Genomic DNA, 23,546 nt, shown 5'->3' with positions numbered 1-23,546 from the left:
TACTTTAATGAAGGGCCAAGGAACTCTGCTGGATACGCCACATGTGCTATCTCATTAACTCTGCTCAGAATCTGCTAGATCAGCACCAGCATGGCTGCTGAGCAGGCCAGGGGGACAGTCTTTCAGAAAATACCACATCCCACAGCAACTGGCCATGTGCCAAATCACATGTCTTACTCGGACACGTGAAAGAAGCAATGGGAAGAAAAAAATACATTAGCTAGGGATGCTGAATGAGGAGCACACGTGGTAAAATGTTTCATTTAAATGACATTACAAAGTTAGTCATATATCTAATTAATTTTTAAAACTAGTACCATATACTAATGCATATATGTGGAATCTAGAAAAATGGTACAGATGAACTTATTCCCAAAATGGGAATACAGATGTAGTTGTTAGTCAACTAATTTGACTAATAACTCAAGTTATTAGTCAAATAAAAACCACTCTTCCTGACTCAGGTTGTCTTTGATCAGTTCAAAGGGCAAAAATGAAATATAGGGGGAGAAACTTCAGCTCTGAACTTTTGCATTTCAGTTCCATTTATGGCTCTAAATTCACTTGGGGTGCATCCTCAAGTATGTAATGCAATCTCTCTGGGCCTCATTTGACATATTTACAAACTGGAGAATTAAAAAAATATATCCCTTTCAGGGCCAGAAATATTGGATGCAAAGCATTTGAAGAAGGTTAGGCTTGCAATCAATAATAGTAATTATTTTGATTTGATTAAAAAATATTACATATAAAATATTTAATTGCTAAAAATAGATGCTTACAGAGATTCCAAACCCTTCAATAATCTCCCAGTCATCAGACATCCAAGTTATAAATGGTTATGACCTGTTGGCAGGGGAACAAGGAAAACTGTGTAAAGAACATAGAGCATGGGCTCCAAGGATGCAGATGAGGCTTTGGTTCCAGGGCTGGCCATTTCTCAGCAGTGCTCTCTTGAGCTTGTTTATTTTCAGCTATCATGTGGTCATCCACCTACAAACCTATTAGCTTATTGGGGATATAAATCCATAACCTAACCTAACTACCACCAACCTAGCCCAAGGGCCCAGTATCTTTAAGGCAGCTCTTACTTGGAGTCCTACAACTGCTCCTCCGTTGAGAATTGCTACAACTGCTCCTCTGTTCAGAGTTGAGAAAACATCTTTGTTAATAAATTAGAGCCTGTCTCTGTTCTGCTCTAAATACTTGAAGAGCTGCGTATCTGATTCACAACAATATTCTGAGTCCCTTTGTGACCTTCCCCTTTACATGTGACATGGCCCCGGCACCCCCAGACTAGTCTCTCTCAGCATGGCCTCCCCACTCACTCAGCTTAGCTACACTGTGGTCCCCGCTTTCCCGCAACACTCCAAACACACCTCGGGTCTCTACAGTCACTGACTTCTCCACCCTGGAAGCTCTTTCACTGGTACTGGCGTGTCTATATCACTCACCTCTTTCAAATCTCTACTCAAAGGTAAATAACCACAAAGGTCTTATTGGTATTATCCTAAAATCTGATAGCAACTCTTGGTTCTGGACTTCTCTTACATCCACCCCCTTCCCCAGCTAGTTCTCACTTTGCCACATCTATATGATTATCTATTGCCTGTCTCTCCACACCAGAATGTCTGGTTTATGAGAAAAGGAACTGTTCATTTTATTCACTGCTATGTCCCAAGCAACAAGGTGAACGCTTGGCTCTTAGGATGAAGGTATTCAATAAAATATTATTGAATGAAATGATTTGTTAATAATGAATAATTGTACTTCCTTTAAAAGCTCATTTGGGGACAAAGCAGTATGTGAATGTTCTTCATATACAGTCAGGTGCCATTCAAATATAAAATTTTATGATTTTATGTTCCAGAGATTCTGCATTCTTTTACTGTCCTTAACATTCTTTATAAACAAAAACTGTTTTAATTTCCCTGAGATATACCTTAAGTCTTACTTTCATTTCCTATTCTGTTCTCTAAAGAGATGAGGAAAAGTCTCAAATTGAGGATATTAATAATGAGGGTGAAAGTGTCATCAACACATGAATAGATAAAGAAAATGTGATATATATGCATACATGCATACACACACACATATATCACATTTTCTTTATCTGCATACACATATATTCCATTATCTATATAATGGAATATTAGAAAGTGAAAATCACTCAGTTGTGTATGACTCTTTGCGACTCCATGGACTGTAGCCTACCAGGCTCCTCTGTCCAAGGAATTCTCCAGGCCAGAATACTGGAGTGGGTAGCCTATCCCTTCTCCAGGGGATCTTCCTGACCCAGGAATTGAACCAGGGTCTCCTGCATTGCAGGCAGATTCTTTACCAGCTGAGCTACCAGGGAAGCCCCCATGGAATATTATTCAGCTATAAAAATGTGAAAATCATGTCATTCATGACAGTATGGATGGACCCTGAGGGCATTATGCTAAGTGACATAAGTCAGAAAAAGACAAAATACTATAGGATCACACTTATATGTGAAATACAGAAAACAAAACATCATAGATAAGAGAACAGTTAATGGTTGCCAGAGACTGGAGGACAGGGGGATGGGCCAAATGGGCAAGGTAGGTACAAAAGGCATAAACTTCCAATTATAAAATGAATAAGTAAAAAAAAAAATTTAAAAAAAATGAATAAGTCATGGAGATATAATGCACGGCATAGCAATAATAGTTAATAATACTGTATTATATATTTGACAAAACATGGTCAAATATTTTGGCAATGGCAAACCACTTCAGTATTCTTGCCTTGAAAACCCCATGAACAGTATGAAAAGGCAAAATGATAGGACACTGAAAGATGAACTCCCCAGGTCAGTAGGTGCCCAATATGCTACTGGAGATCAGTGGAGAAATAACTCCAGAAAGAATGAAGAGACAGAGCAAAAGCAAAATCAACACCCAGCTGAGGATGTGACTGGTGATGGAAGTAAAGTCTGATGCTATAAAGAGCAATACTGCATAGGAACCTGGAATATTAGGTCCATGAATCAAGGAAAATTGGAAGTGGTCAAACAGGAGATGGCCAGAGTGAACACTGACATTTTAGGAATCACTGAACTAAAATGGACTGGAATAGGTGAATTTAACCCAGATGACCATATATCTACTACTGTGGGCAAGAATCCCTTAGAAGAAATGGAGTAGCCCTCATTGTAAACAAAAATATTCTAAAATGCAGTACTTGTATGCAATCTTAAAAAGGACAGAATGATCTCTGTTCATTTCCAAGACAAACCATTCAATATCACAGAAATCCAAGTCTATGTCCCGACCAGTAATGCTGAAGAAGCTGAACAGTTTTATGAAGACCAATAAGACCTTCTAGAACTAACACTCAAAAAAGAATTCCTTTTTATTATGCAAAAGTCAAGAGCTACCTGGAGTAACAGGCAAACTTGGCCCTGGAGTACAAAACAAAGGAGGTCAAAGGCTAACAGAGTTTTGCCAGGAGAACACACTGGTCATGGCAAACATTGCCTTCCAACAGTACAAAAGACTCTACACATGGACATCACCAGATGGCCAATATCGAAATCAGATTGATTATACTCTTTGCAGCCAAAGATGGAGAAGCTCTATACAGTCAGCAAAAACAAGACCGGGAGCTGACTGTGGCTCAGATCATGAACTCCTTATTGCCAAATTCAGACTTAAATTGAATAAAGTCGGGAAAACCACTAGACCATCCAGGTATGACCTAAATCAAATTCCTTACAATTATACAGTGGAAGTAACAAATAGATTCAAGGGATTAGATCTGATAGACAGAGTGCCTGAAGAACTACGGAAGGAGTTTCATGACACTGTACAGGAGGCAGGGATGAAGACCATCCCCAAGAAAATGAAATGCAAAAAGGCAAAACGGTTGTCTGAGGAGCCCTTACAAATAGCTGAGAAAAGAAGAGACGCTAAAGGCAAAGGAGAAAAGTAAAGATATACCCATTTGAATCCAGAGTTCCAAAGAATAGCAAGAAGAGATAAGAAAGCCTTCCTCAGTAATCAATGCAAAGAAGTAGTGGAAAACAACAGAATGGGAAAGACTAGAGATCTTGTCAAGAAAACTAGAGAGATCAAGGGAATATTTCATGCAAAGACAGACACAATAAATGACAGAAATGGTATGGACCTAACAGAAGCAGAATATATTAAGAAGAGGTGGCAAGAATACACAGAAGAACTGTATTAAAAAGATCTTCATGACCCAGATAATCACGATGCTGTGATCACTCACCTAGAGCCAGACATCCTGGAATGTGAAGTCAAGTGGTCCTTAGGAAGCATCACTATGAACAAAGCTAGTGGAGGTGATGGAATTCCAGTTGAGCTATTTCAAATCCTGAAAGATGATGCTGTGAAAGTGCTGCACTCAACATGCCAGCAAATTTGGAAAACTCAGCAGTGGCCGCAGGACTGGAAAAGGTCAGTTTTCATTCCAATCCCCAAAAAAGGCAATCCCAAAGAATGCTCAAACTACCACGCAACTGCACTCATCTCACACGCTAGCAAAGTAATGCTCAAAATTCTCCAAGCCAATCTTCAACAGTGTGAACCGTGAACTTCCAGATGTTCAAGCTGGTTTTAGAAAAGGCAGAGGAACCAGAGATCAAATTGCCAACATCTGCTGGATCATCGAAAAAGCAAGAGAGTTCAAAAAAACATCTACTTCTGCTTTTTTGACTACTCCAAAGCCTTTAACTGTGTGAATCACAACAAAGTGTAGAAAATGCTTCAAGAGATGGGAATACCAGACTACCTGACCTGCCTCCTGAGAAATCTGTATGCAGGTCAGGAAGCAACAGTTAGAACTGTCAAGGAGTATGTCAAGGCTGTATATTGTCACCGTTATTTAACTTATACGCAGAGTACATCATGCAAAATGCTGGGCTGGTGAAGTCCAATCTGGAACCAAGATTTCTGGGAAAAATATCAATAACCTCAGATATGCAGATGACACCGCCCTTACGGCAGAAAGCGAAGAAGAACTAAAGAGCCTCTTGATGAAAGTGAAAGAGAAGAGTGAAAAAGTTGGCTTAAAACTCAACATTCAGAAAACTAAGATGATGGCATCCCAACACTTCACGGCAAATAGATGTGGAAACAATGGAAACCATGACAGACTTTATTTTTTGAGCTCCAAAATCACTGCAGATGGTGACTGCAGCCATGAAATTAAAAGATGCTTCCTCCTTGGATTAAAAGTTATGACCAGTCTAGACAGTGTATTAAAAAGCAGAGACATTACTTTGCCAACAGCGGTCTGTCTAGTCAAAGCTATGGTTTTTCTAGTAGTCATGTATGGATGTGAGAGTTGGACTATAAAGAGAGCAGATTGCCAAAGAATTGATGCTTTTGAACTGTGGTCTTGGAGAAGATTCTTGAGAGTCCCCTGGACTGCAAGGAGATCCAACCAGTCTATCCTAAAGGAGATCAGTCCTGGGTGTTCATCGGAAGGACTGATGCTGAAGCTGAAACTCCAATACTTTGGCCACCTGATGCAGAGAACCAACTCATTGGAAAAAACCCTGATCCTGGAAAGATTGAAGGCGGGAGAAGAAGGGGAGACAGAGGATGAGATGGTTGGATGGCAACACTGACTCGATGGACATGAGTTTGCGTAAACTCAAAGAGTTGGTGATGGACAGGGAGGCCTGACATGCTGAAGTCCACGAAGTCACAAAGAGTCTAACACGACTGAGCAACTGAACTGAACTGAAGGTGGAATTTCCTAGTGGCCCAGTAGATAGTTGCTAAGAGGGAACTTCCTGGAAGTCTGGTGGTTACAACTCCAATCTCTCACTGCCAAGGGCCCATGTTCCATCCCTGGTTGGGGAATTAAATCTCACAAGCCACATAGCACAGCCAAAATTAAAAAAAAAAAACATGCTAAGAGAGTAGATCTTGAAAGTTCTCATCACAAGAAGAAAAATTCTGTAAGAAAATTCTGTAACAAAAACTCTGTAAGGTAACAGATGTTAAGTAGACTTATCGTGGTGATCATTGTACAATGTATATAAATATCAAACTATGATGCTGTACACCTCAATTTAATATAAAGCACACCTCAATATAAAAAGGAAAGAAAAATAACTTTCAGAACCATTCAGTGTTTTGCCAAAGAATTTCTATTTTACATAAGCAGGCACATTGAAAGCTATAACAATTTCAAAATTGAAAGCAATTTTGTTTAGTTACTTTCTCAAAGAGTAAATATGGCCATACTGTTATTTGAGCAATTCTAGATTAATAGTCAAGCCTATGTATGTAATAGGTAGTTTTAAATAATTATTTTAATTTTCAATCTCATCATCAAATGTGTTCAGTCAGTTTATCTGCTTGTCATTGACACTGTACTTATGATCATACAAAGGAAAGAAAACAGATGTGTTTCTCAAAAATAATAGTAATAAGCACTAAAGTTTCCTGAGTATTTGCCTTGTGAAAACAATACTAAACAGTATTTTGGGAGTATTCTTTGTGTGGTAGCCCCTGTGATAAGCGTTCTCTATGTTTGCCTCCTTTAATCTATATAACAATCCCAGTGGTCAGTGCTATTTTCATCTTCTTTTTACGGACGATGAAACAAGTTGAAAGAGGGTCAGTAATAGTGGGATGAATTGTGCAAAATAGATAGCTGGTGGGAAGCTGCCATGGAGCACAATAATATACCAAATCACACAGACAGTAAATGCTAGAGCCTGAATGCAAACATAGACCCTCTGGATCCACAGTTTATAAACTGTCACAATATTCTACAGATAAGTATTATCCTAGGTGGTAGACTATGTTGATCTCATTCAATTACAATCAACTACCATTAGCACCATTTTGTAATTTAAAACTTAAGTTTTAGGAGATTCCCAGCTGTATTGGAGTTGCCTGATCAACCTCCCCAAGCTTGAGTACACAGCCTGGTTGGGACCCCAGATCCACATGTCACTAGGATGCCCACCCTGATATGAGTGGGTCCAAGGCAAAAGGAACTAACAAAAGCATCACACATATGTCTCAATATTGTAAGTGCTCTAAATTAAGCTAATCAATTGACAAACAAGACTTGTTCTATTATACAACCTTTACAAAGACATTCAAGATGACCAGAGCTCTAGGTTCAAATTGAGGATTTGGGACTTCTTGGAGCCCTAGTCTAGAACATGCTGGAGTGGGGAGATTAGGCCCATCTCTGCTTTTCCACGCCAAGCCCATCTGGGAAGGGCTCAGAGCTGACTGACTGCACAGGGGATTCTTTTGGCCTTGGGGACCCAGGTTTGGTTGAAAACATGCAGTGAGCCAGGTTCTGGCTTTGCATGTCTCTGGCCCTGTGGATTTCTCAGATTATGGAGAGAGGTATGCCCGAATGGGTCCTTGTAAAGAGCAGAACCCAGTGAGGAGTTACCGTTACCTGGATCCAAGGCAAGTCCTGAATTTCAGCTGCACGCTCAACCACTGGGTCCCTGTACCTGTTCCTTCTCAGGCAGAGAAAACATCTTCCTTGGATGCATCCTCTATGTCATTCAATTGTCTTATTTATAACTAATATAATGGCCAAACAAATGTATCCATGGCTTTTCCATAAATGTAAGCATAAACAGAATTTCTTTGAAAGATGCAATTCTGGATTCTCTGGTCAGATCTGTCTGACAGTAAGGACCACTTACCAACTCCACTTTAGCCATAACAAGGATGTCTAACCATTACGTGTCCCAGGCAAACACTGCCTTCAGCATTGCCGCATGATTGGGGTTTTTACTTACTCTCAATTGGTAAGCCGTTGACTCTCCACCTGATCGTGGGCTCAGGCTCTCCTTCAGCCTCACACAGCAGGATCCCACTGCTCCCCGTGCTGTATACACCACTCTGAGGTTTCTTGGTCCAGCGAGGGGGCTCTGGAAATAAAGGGAAGAGCTCATCAGTGTTTTATCTGTTATAGAGGGTCCAAAAACGTTAAGGGTTGCTTTTCCATTATGCACCAGCAGGTGGCAGACACAGCAGGGTGTTTCACATTAAGCCTTCTCTAAGGTAAGATAGGCACTGTTTTTGCCTGGGATGGGGTTTGTGTGTGGGTATGCGTTTTTATGAGTGTGTGTGTTGTCATTCGGAATCTTAGCATGTATAGCAAAATCAACACACTAAAAACAGTTATCTACATTCAACTTAACCTAGCTACACCAGTATCTATCTCATTACAGAAAAATGAAGGGAGGGTGAAGTTTACTGCGTGCTGACCACAGCTTATTTCAGGCTGAAGCAAGGCATCCAAAATTGGCTGATTTTCAAGTAACATATTTTGAAAAATTTTTAATGAAATTAAAACATTCAGCCCTTATTTTAAATATTTCTTAATTAATGACTTTATAGCATTTTATATGTCCATATCCAAAAGTCCATCTTAGGAATTTGGAAAACATTATTTCCTAGATAAATTCTTTTTGCAAGGGGGTAGGAGAAGGAATCCTAAAAGCAACATTTGCCATTTTGCCCTCAAAACAATGGAGGAAAAGATATACTCAAATTACTTGCATCTTTCCGTGTCCTAATACACCAATATTATAATGTTGAGTGGTATTTCAGTATTTTTCTCTAAGTGCAAACATCACTGTCATGTTTTGTCACCCTAAGTATATTACTATGTCAGGAGCGAATAAAAGATTCATATTAAAGTATGGATGGTTTGGATAATTTGATTTCAGAGAAAACTGCACAGTACCTGCAGGTAATAATCCCCATCAAGTGTTGCTTGGTTATTTCCCCCAAGACAGTTTTGGATTTACATTTTTAGTCAAAAAGGAAAGTCTTTAAGATACATATTTGTGTAAAACAAAAGTATCATTTGAAGAATCTGTTACAAAACAAAGGAGGAAAAGGGGGGTTATGTGGGGGAAAATGTCCATAAACTCACCAGGAAAAACAAAGAAATACAAATATCCTTGGCAAGTTCAAGTCTGAGCAAGAGACATGCCTTTGTAATTATTCGACAGGATACAGACTTGTTAAATTCCAAGTTAAATATGTGTGTTCATAATCTACATTACGTAAAAATTTATTCACATAGTTTAAAACGCAGCAGTCCAAATTATAAACTGCATATGAGCTTTTAAGGTGAAGAGTTTTACTTCTGTGTGTATGTCTGTACTGTGTACTTCTGTACATTTTTACATCATTGTTACTTTCTTCTGATCTTTTCATATAGCCACTGTAAAATAAAACACTTGAGTTACAGAAAAACCATGAAAGATTTCTTATTTACAGTAGAAAAGTAAGACTACTGCTTTTAGAACATGCAAAAATAAAAGAAATCATGGCAATGCAGTATACAACATGATGGCTATAATTTATGAATAATACTGTATTACCTATTTGAAAGTTGCTAAGAATATATCTGAAAAGTTCTGATCAGAAAAAAATTGCAACTATGTACTGATGGATATAAACTACACTACTTGTGGTGATTGCTTTACAATACATACCAATATCGAATCATTATACTGGATAACTAAAACTAATGATGTAATATGTCAATTATATCTTAATAAAAATAAGAAAGGATATCATGCAATAATGACCCTTCCCTAAATCTTTCTGAGTAATAAAATCAAGATTTCTATTTCTATTCTCATCCTACAAATTTCATTAATTCTTTGGTACCAGCATTAAGATATACTACTGTTAGATATTGCTTCCCAGCTGATGCGGTGGTAAAGAAACCGCCTGCCAATGCAGGAAATGCAGGTTCATCTGCATCCCCTGGAGATCCCCTGGAGAAGGAAATGGCAACCCACTCCAGTATTCTTGCCTGGGAAATCCCATGGACAGAAGAGCCTGGCGGGCTACAGTTTATGGGGTCACAAGAGTCGGGCAGTACCCAGTGACTGAACATGCACACACTGTCACATCTTAGCTAAAAGGTGCTTCAGTGACCATCTTAATCAACCCTTCAACCTTACAGATGGAGAAGTGAGCTTTGGAGAAGTCATTCAGCTTGCCCAGGGTCACCAGTAACAGAAGCCTCACTTTCTGTTCTTGCCATTCCATGGACCAGCAGACCTGCTGAGTGACAAGCACTGAGACTCCCAAGTAAATGTGGTGTTATTTCTAACTCATTACTATTTCATTCATTTGGATCACAGGAACAAAGGCCAAACAGTTGTACCAACTTTCATTTTGTACTTCCAGATCCAAGCTCTCCAACATTTATCATCTGTGCACATTCACTAGAAATCATCAATCAACTTTGTTCTTATTGTTTAATTGCTCAGTCGTGTCTGACTCTTTTGCAACCCCATGGACTGTAGCCCACCAGACTTTTCTGTCCATGGAATTCTCCAGGCAAGAATACTGGAGTCAGTGGCCATTTTCCTTCTCCAGGAAACCCCAACTCAAGGATCGAACCTAGATCTCCTGCATAGGCAGGCAGACTCTTTATGGCTGAGCTACTTGGGAAGCCCCCACTAAACTTCACCTGAACCCTTTCTGATAAGCCTTCTTTATAAATGCTTAGACATTTGTTTTTATGCTTCTCATCCCTGTTTCTCCTAGAGAAGTAAGCTAGTCCTGAGCAAAGGTACGTTTGGTCATGCAATTTGAATGGGACTTCAGGCCTGTTCTTAGAAGCATATTCTTCCTGGGTCTGTTGCGTCATTCCTCTCAATACCTGCCCAGGCTGAGATTTTCACAACTGGCACCTGCAGTGAGAGCACCTAGACTACATCACTTAGGTTAGTGAGCTATGAAGAGCCAGGGCAGAATTGCTCTTTCTGATGTCTCCTCTGCTTAGTATGGGGGAGCAAAAATTTGCCACCCCAAAACATCTCTTTGGCATGCAGATTATTTTGAGCTGAAAATAATCAAGGTCCAAACGATTCAGGAAAAAACTTTGATCTCGCCACTAACTGCATAAAATAGTTTAGTTAGAAGGCCTGTTTCTGGAATAGAGCTATTGCAGAAATACGTGCCAAGAACGGCTAGCATAGTGGCTCAGATGGTAAAGAATCTGCCTGCAATGCGGCAGACCCAAGTTAGACCCCTGGGTCGGGAAGATCCCCTATTGAAGGGAATGGAAGCTGTCTCCAGTATTCTTGCCTGGAGAATCCCATGGGCTAGGATTGGTGGAGGGAACTGCAGGGCCTAGACATTACAGTCCACTCTGTGTCCCCCTGTCTGCCCGGCCCTGCAAACACAGACAAATCCAATGTTGGCTCTTCCGTCTCCAGTCTTTCTTGGAGATGCTGTCCTCTCCTCTGAAGCCCCAAACATCCTCTGTAGTCTTTAGCTGAAGATGTGGTTTAAGCTCTGGCCCTTTTGGTGAGTTACTCAGTTCTCCTGGCTTGTTCCCACGCATACAGGTTACTACCATAGTGAGCCTGAGGACACTGGCGAGGGGATGGGAAATGTCTGGAGGTGGCAAGGAGGCTATGGGCAAGCAGGAACACCAGAACAGATTTTTTCAAAGGTTGGAACATGCAACTGTATTCCTGACAGGTAAGACCTATTTGAAAGGATAGCGGGGGAAAGGCTTAAGAGAGAAGAAAGAATAATTAAAATGGCAATTTCTGAGAGAAAGCATCATCACTGAATCCCAGTCTTTCATCTATTATCCATAAATCTCTGGTAACTGATGAAAATGACTTATGTTGAAATTTTACTCAGTCATAATTGTAAACAAAAAAATAAGATGATAAATTTGTCTCACGATGCTCAAAACTGAGATGCAAATGTCTGAATGTTTACAATGTAATAAGCAAGCTAATTAGAGATGTTTACCACTAGAAGGAAAACAAAACAGAAAACTTGGTACCTATGAAATATACAACACAGAGGTAATTTTCTTAGTAACAGATTTCTATTCAATATCTATATTCCTACAAATCAAAAATTATTAGGTCCAGCAAACTTGGATTTCACTGCAACTTTTTAAAAGTATATTTGTTACTTGAAAATGAGACTTTCTCAAATAGGTCGATTACTGAATTGTGTTTAAATTCATGACATCTTTTTAAAATGCAGCACAATTATGGTTATATAATTATGTATAAATACTTGCCTATTACACTTACTAAATTTCAAAAGCCCTACATGATGCAAAAGTTTACAACACAAACACTGTTAGCTGGACGCAGTTGAAGCACATCTGTGATCATACTTTGATTTTTGTATTTAGAAAATTTTAGATGCCATTTTGGTTTCCTAGGTGGTGCAGTAAAGAATCTGCCTGCCAATGCAGGAGAGGAAAGAGATGCCAGTTGGACTCCTGGGTCAGTGACCCACTGGGACCCACTCCAGTATTCTTGCCTGGAAAATTCCATGGACAGAGCAGCATGGTGGGTTTGTGAGAGTTTAGTTCCCCAGCTAGTGATGACAGATTTTGGTTGTGTTTATTACATTAATAAAGAATAAATACCACAGATATAGAGAATACGGTAAAATACAATGTGCTTTTGCTTAAGCACATTGGATGTTTTCAGAATGGGCTACACTGTCAAAGTTTACAGTAACACTGCTCTTTTCTCATATGACTAATCCTGTTATTTAATTAGTTTCCAAGCAAGAGACAAAAGTAAGGGAAAGAAGAAGGTGCAGGAAGGCGGAATAAAATTGAGTGAAAGTGAACTTATCCATCCATATGATTAATGAAGGATGTATTCACTGCCTTCACACTTAAAAGAAAGACTTCTTCAGCTGGGCTTGCTTTTCACTTGCATGTGTGAAGAGAAACTCCTAAAACATACAGCTGAGGGCACATTTAGTAGTTTCTCATTAAGGATAAAGGATTAAATGTCCCTCATAAAAACATTATTTACATCTCAATACTGCTAATAGCTGTTTTATGAATAGCGAGGACAATTTGTTCAGGAAACCTATATTCCTTTGGAGCCCTACAGTCAACATTTTAAACTGCGTAATTAATTTTACATCCTTGATTTATCTTTTCTTTTTGCAACCTTTGCAGTTCTTCTGAAAGCTTCAGTCTCACAGTCAAGAAATCCATGGCCAGATTGTTAAAATATTCAGCTACCGTAGCGATGTTCCAGCCATCTGGAAGGATTTCTAATAGTCAGCAACTTGGAGTAAGAGCAGCTAACAATTAGACCTGTCTGGTTCGTCTGTGTTGGTGCTGGGATTGGAGGGGGCGGGGCGGGCAAAGGGTTACAGAAAAACATCCTTATTGTACGGTATAGCTGTATTATGCAGAGGCATCAAACACTGATTAAAATTACGGGAAAAATCTCTCAAAATCTTCCTCTCTGCATTTCTTGGTGAATAATGTCAGAGGAATATGTCACTATTGGCAACTGTTGATATTTACGCATAACAACAGGCTTTCTTTTATAACAGGTTTTGCTTTTGTTGAATTAAGGGGAATGATCCTCTCATCTTTGGTTTTCCTTTCTTCCTAACCTAACTAATCACACACATTGTGAGATGTGCCAAGTTGCTTCATTCCTGCCCAACTCTTTGCGACCCTATGGACTGTAGCCTGCCAGGCTCCTCTGTCCATGCGATTCTCCAAGCAAGAATACTGCAGTAGGTTGCCATTTTCTTCGCCAGGGGATCTTCCCAACCCAGGGATTGAACCAGTGTCTCCTGCATCTCCTGCACTGGCAGGCGAATTTTTTTTACCACTAATGCCACTTGGGAAGCCCACACTGAGAGACGGGTTTTGGAAATACGCCGCTATTCCAAAGAGCAACATGATTAAAAGTTATCTTAACATTTACTTGTTAATATAACTTGCATCTGAGACTTTCTTTTTTCCATTACTTAAAACAGTGGGCCTTTACTTAGGTATTCCTTGTGCAGAATGAAGCTTTAAAAGGTGAACTTCATTGGAATATAAATGAAAGCCTTAGAGCACTAGTTCACTGAATAGAAAGCTGAAAGAGATCATTTCTTTCAATAGTTAAGCCTGCACAGAACTGAAAAAGCACAAATGCAGTAATCATCCCATTAATTTGATCAATACAGTCAACCAAATCATACATAAAAACTCCACTGTTATCAGGACCACAGAAATAGGTCTGCATCAATCAAATTCACAGGATGACTAGGTAACCTTTACATTTGCCCAGCAGCGAGAGCCCTGATAACTAATACTGTGGCTCACCGTTTTCAATGGTGACATCACTGCCTACTTATTTCTGTGAATACAACAAACAATATACCAGGCTCTACTGATCAAAAAGCTTGAGTTTACAGAAAGAGGATATGAATATAATGGGTTTTTTTGCACCTTTTGGCAGAGAAATAACCCTTACATCATACAATTTTTCTTTCCCCACCAGCAACAGACTAAATATCATCTGAACCCAAGAGATGGATCTCCCCCAAATAGGAAACAGTAAAGATCGTAATCTGTCTGACTCCCTCATTTCATTGGTAAGAAATAGAGATACAGAAAAGGTGAAGTAAATTGGTCAAGGACCCGGGAAGTTAATGTCAGGACTGGGAAACTCCAAGCTTCTCTCAGGCCTATTCTAATACTTCCTATGATGGTAATGCTTTCTTCTTTTAAGATTTCATATTATGCAGTGTTATACACATATTACAGTAAATGTTTTCTCATAATAAGATGATATAAGAGATTAGGTTTAGTGACCAGTCAATGTCATCTGTGTCCAATCCCTAACCAGAGATCTTTTCTTGTCATTTGTCCCTTCTGTGTGGTTTTGTGGAATAAATGACAAACTTGATTAACTGAAGTCTAATATATTCCACTGCTCACTCTACAATTAAATGCTGAAGCAGCTTATTCATTTTAATAAATATGCATTTGAGGTTGACTATACATATGAATTCACCTTTCCTTTTTTAAATAATAGAAAAATAAATCAACATGGGAAATGTACCTTCTACTATAACGTGAAAATCATGAGTGGCTGATCCCAAGAAATTGTTGGCTGTGCAGCGATAGTTTCCTTTGTCCCGATAGGAGACATTCTCTATCTTCAAAGTTTTGCCATAATTTTCTTTTGTTTCTCTTCCCTTCGGTAAATCACCTCCCATTTTGTTCCAATCAACTTGTGGAGTTGGCCTGTGAAACAATATGTAAATGGTCAACATTTTTTAAAGTGAAAAATAAAATATAAAGAAATCCACAGGGTACTTCCCTCACTGTGCTGCTTTTAGGTCTGCACTCAAGAGTCCCACTGAAAAACATCAGCCTTCCCAACGCACAGACCTGCACACCAACATCCACCATCCGTGGCGAAGATCAGGGTTGGATGATGTCTCCTTCATTGCAAGCTCCTTTAATAGGCTACCACTTCAGAAATCTTCTGTTTCCTCTACTAAGAGGGCTAGCTCCATGGAAGTGCTGAATATGGATGGTTAGATGAAGGATAGATGACTGGACCCATAGAAATGTATAAGATTTTTTTTCCAAGTATGCTATCTCCCTGTGGGTGGTTTTTAAGGGGCCAGAAATAACAGCCCTCTCCCCCATATGAGTTTGAAAAACACCATAAAGTAAGACCCAACACTCAGCAGAGGGTAGCCGTGACACCCCTCTTAATCCTTAAGAGGCTGCTATTGGAGAATAAGACTCAAATGCGGGTGCCCAGTGTACTGGCTGGACCTGGGAATAGCTCATTTTAGGCCAACGTGGGCTCTGAAGCATAGACTGGGTCATCCAGGCAGACGGTCACCCTAGTAGGGAATACAGGATTCAAGGAATGAACCTAATCTCTCTTGCTTAGAAAAATGAGATCACCCAATATAAACAACAAATGAGAAAAGCAAGAACAAAACAAATCCCAAATTGATAACTTGTCCTACACCAACACAATGACATTTTCCACCTTATCTGGGTGGAAAACAAGAATGAGGAATCAAGCCAGCTAGGTTTAAAACAGAAAAATTCCATCTGTTGGGATTTTTGAAATGAAAATTTTTGAATGCAAACCAGACAAGTGGAGAAGTGGGATGCTCTATGACTTTTGCGATTTAAAAATGATGTGAAGAACAGTGATGCCTGATTTTAACTGATGGGTGATTTTTTTTTCCTCCTCTTCACTTGAGCTGTATGACTGAGTGGAAGAAGTATTTCTGCTGTTTTTACTGATGACTTTTTTCTTCTCACTACATTTCTTTTTATCACTAATACCTGAAAGTTATTGAGTATGTTCTAAATGGGAGCATCATTATCATCATTTTACCAGTGAGGATTCTAAAGTTCAAGAAGTTAATTTGCTTAAAGTCACTGGGGTAATAAATGACACATTAGAACTTGAAACTGTCTGACTAAACTTGTTCTTTTGACCAGTGTCTTCTATTTTATTTGCGCTTTTCCTGTTTTTTCCCCCTTCCTAACCATGAATTCTGAGAATATATGCTTATAGGCAAATTAATTAGTTACTAGTTAATAAGTGAACAATTCATACTGTTTGCATCAATTTTCTTAAATTGTATTGTTTGGCAATGGTTAAAATAATTCAGTTATTATGCAAAAAAACAGAGGTAAAAATGATGATTTTTACACACATCTAGTCTCTTCCCTCCCTGCACACGTACTTGTCTGGAACCACCACTACCGTTCATTTCACTGGGCTTAAAATACAGGAAATACTACTGACTTCTGTAGGAAATAGTAAGGGCGCTCAGATAGGTGGCTATGACAGTGTATTTGCTGTTGGCTTCCTGAGCACACCACCCAACAGGATGCATAACCCATACCTCCTAACTGCTTGCTTTGCACTCCATCTGTCAAAACGGCAATTTGCCAAAGTGCCGCTGCTCTGGACCTTAGTTCTTCCAAATCAGGGGATTTTTGTAAGCCCATACTTTTAATGGTACAAGCATCTCACCTGCTGTAAAATCTTTTTTTTTTATTTTTTCTTTTTGCCAGTCCTTGGAAACCAGCCTAATCTTCTAATACCTATTCTTTGAAAGAACAGGATAAAAGGATTATCTAATAAGTATCATATGACTATGAGACAAATTTATCTGGGGACACATCTGTACCACTGCAAGAACATCCAGCTATTGTCTTGCTAATATTTTTCTTTCCTTTTTCAAAAATTTAGTAAACATTTACTAACAGCACTTGAACAATAAATTTTTGAAGGAAAATATATTGCTTAATCCATTGTTAGACATAAATCCACACCATACCATCATCTCAAAGTTTTCTTTAGGTCCTTGCCCAGTCAACTTTAATTCTTAAACTTCCTTTGTTTGCAAGAGAATTGTATCTAGCTTCAACCCATGAATTCAGAAAACAGAGAAAAGACAAAGAAAATTTGAGCCCAACAGTCAGCAGAGGGAATTTGCCTTTAAGCCTAACGAAGCTTTCACAGGATGTGAGTGAGTGTGAACTGGTCCATGAATGTGCTCTTTCCATCGAGGGGCTCAGCGTCTGCACTCCTTTTGGGGAGTTAACACTTTTCTCTTCTGAATGAAATTCACAATGTTGTTTTTAGCTATTCTTAGTTTTCACCTTACAGAATCTGAACCCCTCAACCTTTCCCTCTGAAAGCTTTCCCATTTTACTTAATGGTATCCCCATTTTCATTAGTACTAGCCATTTTCTGAAACATCTACTATATCCCACTCCTTTAGACTCAGGCACAGTGCCATCCTCTGTCTACCCTGCCTTTAACTGAACACATCAGTTCATTTGGTTGAAATATGCTGAAGAAGTTCAATTTAGAGGTAGTTTAGGGTTCTGGAGACAGACAGGATGGAATCCCAGCCTCCACTGCATACTAAGTGTAGAGAGGTGAAGTCAACTCTCTGGCCTGCCCTTGCCTAACCTACAACAGGAATGAGTGATGAGATGCGTGTGGCGAGCATAAAATGAGCTAATGTATGTAAAGCGCAAGACACAGTGCCTGACACATAATACAGAGGACAATATCTTCATTAATCTATTACAGTAGGAAGTTCGTGGTTTAAAACTTCTTAGAGGGCCTCCCTGGTAGTTCAGTGGTAAAGAATTTGCCTGCCAATGCAGAAGACATGGGTTCAATCCCTGGTCTGGGAAGATCCCACATACCATAGAGCAGCTAAGCCCAAGCACCACAACTATTGACTCAGTATTCTAGGGCCCAGGAAGTACAACTACTGAAGCCTGAGATCCGCAGGAAGAGAATTCACTGCAATGAGAAGCCTGCAGACCACAACTAGAGAAGAAGTCCATGTAGCAATGAAGACCCAGCGCTGTCAAAAGTAAATAATAAATTACATTTTAAAATAAAACTTCTTAGAATATGTTTTTTTTCAAGTACTCTAAAAATTTTATAATATATCACATTCACTTGGAAGAGAACTAGTCTAGATAGGATTCTTAGCCTAAACCTATGAAAACCCTTCAGATGAACTTCTCGGACAAGGCCTTAGGAATCCTCAAGTCCCAAAGACAACACATGCAGTGCTCACTTTTTCCCTACTGGCTCATGACACTGCATTTCCTGAAATGAGTCTATTATATTGAAGACCATCCCATGCAGTTGGCAGCCCACTCAAGAGGTAAGTTATGGCATTTGTGGGAAACAGGAGAAATGAATTACTGACATGTTTTCCCTGCCCAAAGAGTCAACCAAGAATAGTGATGAACCATGGAAGAATGTAATTTCTACCACTATAAACACATACAAATAAGAGCAAAATGCAGGCAGTTACCAACATGATCCAAACGAACCTGACGCTTTCATCTCCTCATATAATACAGACACAAAATTCCTGAACAGAGGCCATGTCACTGCACATCTAATTACTTTATGGCAATATACTTGGGCAGTTTAATACAGATAAGCAACCTGAATATTTTGCAGGATGGAAAGAGAAATTTACAAAGCTTAGGGGTTATAAAACCATTAAAATCTGCTCCTTTTGTTCACAGACCAATTTAAAACCACTCATTCAGAATATTCAGTGAACGATGAATGAATATGAATTTCAAATTCTAGTCCCTGAACCAGATGACCAGCTATAAAAAGCCCTGAGTTTACAAACTGAGTAAGTAAACTCAGGTGCTAGTAAGGTGGGATGTATTTTCCCACGGGATTCCCAGTGGCAGGGATGGGTATGCGGTGGTAAAGAAGGGTGATGATTGCAAAGAGACAATCTTGTATGATCAGGTATTAAATAAGATGATCCTTGTTTACACAGACTTATGATAGCTACTCAACAAGGATCACAATTTCAAGAGGTGACCAAGTGAAGTCTTTTCTTGGAGGACTTGCTCAACTGTACTTTAGGTGTGAAAAAAAGTTTGATTCATTGGTTCTGATGTGAAACTCTTAAATTGCATGAGCTGGGACTTCTCTGGTGATCCAGTGGTTGAGAACCCGCCTGCCAATGCAGGAGACATGGGTTTGATCCCTGGTCCAGAAAGATTTCACAACGCCACAGGACAATTACACTCATGTGTCCCAACTATTGAGCGTGTGTTCGAGCGCCCGGGAGCCACAACTGCTGAGCTCACATGGCATCACTACTGAAGCCTGCGTGCCCAGAGCCCATGCGCTGCCGCAGGAGAAGCCCCTGCAGTGAGAAGCCTACACACGGTAACTAGAGAAAGCTTATGCACAACAACAAAGATCCAGTGCAGACAAAAACAAAATTTTTTTAATTTAACTTGCGTGATCTAGAACTGCTTGTGTGCAAAGGACAGGTGGGTAAAATAATAAATAGAGATCCATCGAACCTGGGGAAATGTAACGAGCAGAAGCAGGACAAATAACAACAGCAGAAAGACATAACCCTGGCACCAACAGTGACGGGCTGACTCTTCACAACCTCACGCCCTAAGGATGCATCCCCGTGTTGACTGAGGTCAGGAGAACAGTCACTGGCATCCCCATTCACACTTTCACCAACTGACAGAGCTATCTAATTATAAATCAATCTCGGCCACAGCCTGAAATCTGCAGAGAGAAGTGCAAATTACTTTCCCCAGAAATGTAGTAACAGGATTCTCTCTTCTAAAAGAAATCATTTTTTAAAGATGCATGCAGGCACACTCTTCACTGCTATCTCATTCTTTACAGGACAGAATGGAAAAAGTCATGAACAGAGTCAAGTTACTCACAGGCCTTCAGCAAAACACTCGAGCAGCAGGGTCTCCCCTTTGAGGATGGTAACAGAAGACTCACTGCCACTTTCAGGAGGAGGCAACAATAGTCTGGGTTTTCTCTGCTTGATCGAATTTGCTACAGAACAGAACAGAACAGAGTCAGATTTTGTTCAAACTAAGAAACTCCTTTGGCACTCGATCCTTCCTAAAACATATTTAACCATATGGACCTGTGTGTGTGTATGTATATTTACACACACATTTTAATTTATTTTCACACATCTATTTCACATATATTTCACACATTTTAATATATTCCTACTTAAATAGATTCCACTCTTACCAGGAAGCATGGGTCGCCCTTCAGATACATTAACTAAGTGCTGCATTAAGTTTTATAAAGATTATGATTCAAACCACATCTTCAAATTCAGAAGTTCAAACAGTGTTCAAGATAATTAGTTTCTTGATGAAAGCCTTAAGCTCATTGACAGTCAATAGTTTTATATTCCACATTCTAATCATACTTGGTCATGTTTGATGGCCGTGTGTATTTTTCTTGACTTGAATGTGCCCAAGTATCTGACAGGATTCCTCTTATAATACAGTTTCCTGGTCCCTACACCCAGAAACTCTGATTCAAGAAGCCTGTGGTGCACAACCAGGCATCTATGAATTTATCAATTAGGTGACTCTACTTTCAGTCTTATATCCTCAAAGACAAACACTGTTGCACAAAAAGATTCACAAGCCATCTCAGTAACTGGGGAGGAAATATTCCATTTCTTATTTTCCTAAAGTGGAAGTCACTCAGTCCTCTCTGACTCTTTGCGACCCCAGGGACTGCAGCCCACCAGGCTCCCCTTTCCATGGAATTCTCCGGGCCAGAATACTGGCGTGGGTAGTTGTTTCCTTCTCCAGGGGATCTTCCCAACCCAGGGAACGAACCCAGGTCTCCCACATTGCAGGCAGATTCTTCACTGTCTGAGCCACCAGAGAAGCCCCATTTTCCTAAGAAACCCTTCAAATACAATGGAAACTGAGGAAGCTTCCGTGTTCAATGCAAATTCTGGTTTCTGTTCCAAGTGTTCACACAAATTATGTTTCACATCCAATGTCAATGTGATTTGATGTGATAAGCGAAGTGTCGAGGTGAGGGCTGCTATCAGAGTGGAGGATGGAAGGTACTGACAGAGTATGTACCTTGCCATCGCTTCCTGACAAGCATTTATTTGTTTTTTGAAGAATAATTTTTGAACATGTATTATACGCGGTGTGATTTTTTTTTTTACACTTTTATATTGGAGTACAGCCTATTATATCCATTCTCCCCCAAACTCCCCTCCCATCCATGTGTAATGATTTTATTGAGTGCTGAAAAGATATAACACTATATGTTTGTGTTATTGACCTCAAAGGAAATGATGTTGCCTATATATACCTAATCAGTCCATTTTCAAACTGAAGGTGCACCAAGGGGAACCCTCATCCTGCCCTGGTGATGTTATCAGTATATTAGATTACCAAAATTATCATGGAGGGTTCATTGCTGGTGCCAATTATGAAAGAAATATTTATTGCATTCAGACAAATGATTCTTTTCTCTGTAGAAAAACTACTTACTATATCACTTGGTTAAATGTTCTATGGGAAAATTTTTTTTTAAATAATAAAAACCATTTCATAGACAAGTGAGCTTGGAAAATGCTGCAACTTATATTCTTTCTCACTGAATCACAATGGACAGTTGTGTCGTAAGTACTTCAAGAGGTCTAGGAAGGAAAATAACCATTTGACTTTCTTACACTCAACGCTTTCTCTCCTTCTGTTACACCCTGTTACAAAAACCATTGCTTTTTCCTTTCTTCATGTAACAGCTCTCTGCCAAACTGCAGGCATTTTGGGAGACCCATAATAATTACTCCATGAAAAACATAATTTTATATATGTATCTGTATTTACTTATGGTAATTATATCATCAATAAGTATATAGGTGTAATTATATAGTTATGCATTTGTAAATATTACCCCCTATTACATACATTTAACGGGGATGGGAGAAAATAGAACCCTCTGTGTTAAGGGTTCTTGTTAACCCTCTATGTTAACCCTCTGCTTACTAATAGTATCAGTATATTAATAAACTCAGAAGGTATTCAGTTTCAAATTCTGAAATGACAATGAGTGACCACAGGTGAAAACAAATGTCAACATTCTACATGTCATCAACTTACCCTTGGAAACAATTTCTGTGGATGAACTCGAGTCATTAACATGCTTTACTGAAATAAAAAAATGGAAGAAAAAACTCACAAACATAATGGTAGATGCTGACATCAAAACAATGACAAGCCATAGTTTTCTCCTACAAAAATTACAAAATGAGGTATAAGCATGCTTCACTAGAACAGCGTCTTTGGGAACATAGTTGAAAAACATTTATAAAGAGCTTAATCTTGAGCTACCATAGATGAAATCTGGGTGGAAAGGACACAAATTAGAGCTCCATTAAAGAGAACTGAGGTTGCTGAAGGATACTATAGTGAAGCCCTGGCATAATCAACACACAACAAATTGATGAACCAAATTATGAAAAAATTATGAACCACGTTAGACAATGGAATGGTCATGCCAACTTTTGACTCTACCAGAGCCAGTTATTCAGTCAATGAATTTCTGGAGATTATCTCTGCCCTTTGAATCTTGGTTATTTCTTGCACTAATAATGACAGTTTTCAAATTTAAGAACCCAGAATGCCATCTGCAGAATCAAGTAGGAAAGAGAAGCAATTCAAATAACTTTGCCAATTTGGGAAACACAAAAAAAGTTTGATGTGATAAAAATGATATTACTTCTTGTTATTTTTGACTCTGTTCTTTTCTCCCAGATTTTCAGCCTTGCCAGTTTATCCGAAATCACAGAGATTCTGAGCCTGAGACTTGCTGAGAAAACCCTGGAATTTTGTTCTGTATTTCACGCAAGGAAAATGACTCGACTCTCTACTTGTCCTGTGAATTGAGATTTGATTTTCTGGCTGCAGGAGTCAGAGCTACTGTTAATGTGCAGCCGCAGATGTCTCTTTCATCTGGAAGGAAGTCTCCAGAGTTAAACTAAACAATGCTCGAAAATATCAACCCAGCTTTAACTGGCTTCAACCAGAATAAAATTACAGACACATTTGTCTCCCTCATTCATGCTGGCACAATAAAATTATTTCAACTTACAACTGTTAACTGTTAGTTTCATTGGCATTTTCTGCACAATAGTCCTCAATCTCGGGAACGCAGCAAAGCAACAGTAATCATTCCGACTGTCCTTTTCCTCCACATTTGCGAAGTACAGATCTCCCTTTTGGCTCATGTATACTCTCTCATCTTGCTCAATGTGTTCTAATTCTGGAAGAGAAGTATCTTGTCATTAAAAGGGGCAATTGTCCTTTATTATGCCTCGTTGCCTCTTTTTCAGTATCCTTTCTTTCATATCATTTTATTTTTCATGTAGGCTCTTCCT

At 39.2% G+C, this 23,546-nt stretch overlaps 1 protein-coding gene across 11 annotated transcripts in view; it reads right to left on the bottom strand.

The window, feature by feature from the left end:
* CHL1 (cell adhesion molecule L1 like) overlaps window positions 1-23,546 on the bottom strand; it is a 223,156-nt gene that overhangs the window by 43,993 nt on the left and 155,617 nt on the right. For 10 of the 11 annotated variants that reach the window (XM_043442808.1, XM_043442804.1, XM_043442811.1 and 7 more), the window contains 5 exons: window positions 23,261-23,431; window positions 22,270-22,317; window positions 20,050-20,170; window positions 14,867-15,051; window positions 7,778-7,909 (listed from right to left, as the gene is read on the bottom strand). In XM_043442808.1, the coding sequence (XP_043298743.1) occupies window positions 7,778-7,909; window positions 14,867-15,051; window positions 20,050-20,170; window positions 22,270-22,317; window positions 23,261-23,431 (657 nt within the window). The remainder of the gene's footprint in view (window positions 1-7,777; window positions 7,910-14,866; window positions 15,052-20,049; window positions 20,171-22,269; window positions 22,318-23,260; window positions 23,432-23,546) is intronic. The other variant, XM_043442812.1, reaches the window with a different exon arrangement.

Source organism: Cervus canadensis, chromosome 22 (genome assembly GCF_019320065.1).
Source record: "Cervus canadensis isolate Bull #8, Minnesota chromosome 22, ASM1932006v1, whole genome shotgun sequence".
Lineage (NCBI taxonomy): Eukaryota > Metazoa > Chordata > Mammalia > Artiodactyla > Cervidae > Cervus > Cervus canadensis.
The sequence above is the reverse complement of the archived record's forward strand: the minus strand, read 5'-3'. Positions and strand labels throughout refer to the sequence as shown.